Source organism: Paramormyrops kingsleyae, chromosome 3, assembly GCF_048594095.1.
Source record: "Paramormyrops kingsleyae isolate MSU_618 chromosome 3, PKINGS_0.4, whole genome shotgun sequence".
NCBI classification, from domain to species: Eukaryota; Metazoa; Chordata; class Actinopteri; order Osteoglossiformes; family Mormyridae; genus Paramormyrops; species Paramormyrops kingsleyae.
In genome coordinates this window covers 33,111,327-33,113,345 of record NC_132799.1, presented here as the reverse complement: position 1 = coordinate 33,113,345, position 2,019 = coordinate 33,111,327, and the positions used below count along the sequence as shown (strand labels likewise).

The 2,019-nt window shown below is 43.4% G+C and overlaps 1 protein-coding gene across 1 annotated transcript; it reads right to left on the bottom strand.

Annotated features, from left to right (window-relative positions):
* Window positions 1-220: 220 nt before the first annotated feature.
* LOC111843418 (myogenic factor 6-like) lies at window positions 221-1,557 on the bottom strand. The gene has a single exon (XM_023811016.2). The coding sequence runs from the start codon at window positions 1,472-1,474 to the stop codon at window positions 908-910; it is 567 nt and encodes a 188-aa protein (XP_023666784.1). The 5' UTR covers window positions 1,475-1,557; the 3' UTR covers window positions 221-907.
* Between the last annotated feature and the right edge of the window lie 462 nt (window positions 1,558-2,019).

Sequence of the window (2,019 nt, the reverse complement as noted above, 5' to 3'; positions counted from 1 at the left end):
GGTACAATGGAAAAAAAAAATTACACATGTTGTTTAGAAATTGTTGTAGACAGTGAGCTGATTATTGCTACATGGTCAAAGAATAGTTTCTGGCTAGACTCATTGCTTTTTTATGTTATTTAAACTCATACCAATGATATGTAGTTGGATTTTATCTGTGGTAAATCTCAGTTCGAAAGTATGGATGGCAGAGATGATAGCTGGTATTGAACATGGTACATCGAAACATTACCAGATTTATTAAAGAACACAGAATATGAAAGAGAAAACATTAATATTAACGAAATAATTGCAATTGCTTACAATGGACTTGCCACAAGGTGCACAATTTTTTACAATTTTTTTCCATCTTTTTTTTCTAAATACAAATTTGCAGCAGTAACGTAGGTTACTGATTCATAACAGCACTAATGTAAATAAACTGGAGTTAATAGCAACGACAATCGTTAAAAACTGTTAAACTATATCTCATAATTTATGAAAATGTACAAAATGGATTGTTCAAGACTGAGAGTCATGTTTCTCTGCGTTCTTCGCTGTGGATTGAAACAGAGAGTCTTCACCATGCCCCGTAGGAACTCCGGCAGCTTTCATCGCCAGCTTTACTCTCTGGTCATTTTCAGATTGCTTACACTAATTTACATTAGTAACACCCAGACATGCCAATAACCCATCTCTGTACCAACCTAGGATTTGGCACTTCTTACTGGAGTATTATATAAATTAATTAGTACGGGCCATTCTGTAATGGTTTTCACTACAAGTTAAACTTAGAGAAAACTATTATCAGCCATTGATATCTTAATATCTTGATATTTAACCTTAGTTTATGCATTTATAGCCAATTAATTCTGCTTGTATTTTAAATGCAGGTGATCCCTGAGGGTTTGATTCCAAATAACCGTGATTATATAACCGACTGGTGTCTGTGGTCTCTGATGATGTTTGCTCTCCTAAGCGAAGCCACCCGTCGCGATCCTTCCATCTGTAAACGCGCGGATCTTTCGCCCGTCTTTCTTTCCTGCTCGTCCAGCGCTTGCAGCAAGTCCTGTAACTTCTCGATGTACAGGATGGCGCTGCGCAGGATCTCCACTTTGGGCAGCCGCTGGCTCGGGTCGGGCACCGCCTTTTTCTTCAGCACCTCGAAGGCTTCGTTGATCTTTTTAAGCCGCCTCCTCTCCCGTAGTGTGGCGGCTTTCCTCCTGTCCGTCGGCGCTGACTTTGGCTTGCAAGTCGCGCAAGCCCAGATTACACAGTGGCCAGCGCAGTGCGGCTGCAGACCCAGACGGGATGCCATCAGTTCCTCACCGCCGCTGTCGCATCCAGTTTCTAACAGTGGCTGTCCCTGACCGGCCGATAAGGAGCTGTCACTCTCCCGGAACAAGGGCGACACCCCTCTAATTTCAAAATTTTGCAGGGATCCGTTTTCCAGGCAATTTAATTCGTTGAGGAAATTGGTCTCAAAAAGGTCCATCACGGTGCTGTAGCCTCCGGTGGACCAAACATTTGACAGTTCTGCTGTACAACTCTGTCCATGGCATTTAAATAGCCCAGTGACAGAGATCACACGGCTTATATATAGCTAATGAAACCCTAACCCATCATCTAGCTGTTGCGGCGCCTCAAGACTCCTATTTCCAACGACCCCCGAGAGTACGACGACAAGCTGAATACATGCAAATAAAATACACAGGCGTTAACACCTCTCAGTGACAGGCGAAGTGACACTGTATACGTAACAGGTGCCGTTAGGATTTACCGCACTGTGCATTTTGCAACATTTGAAGCCGCGATTTCTGTCAATACACCTACAGTACCAGTCAAAAGTTTGGACACACAAAGTCACCTACGAAGGACAGTCATAGTGTCGCATCACATGATGTGTCCACTTGGCCTAAACCCAGTGGAAATGGTTTTGGAGGAGTTTGAACAGAGAGTGAAGGAAAAGTGGAAAATGAGTGCTGGGCATTTATGTGGGACCTCCTTCAGGACGGCTGGAAAGGCATCCAAAGAGGCCTC

Coding starts and splice junctions, on each gene's coding strand:
- LOC111843418 (XM_023811016.2), bottom strand. CDS start 1,474: ATGGACCTTTTTGAGACCAATTTCCTCAACGAATTAAATTGCCTGGAA.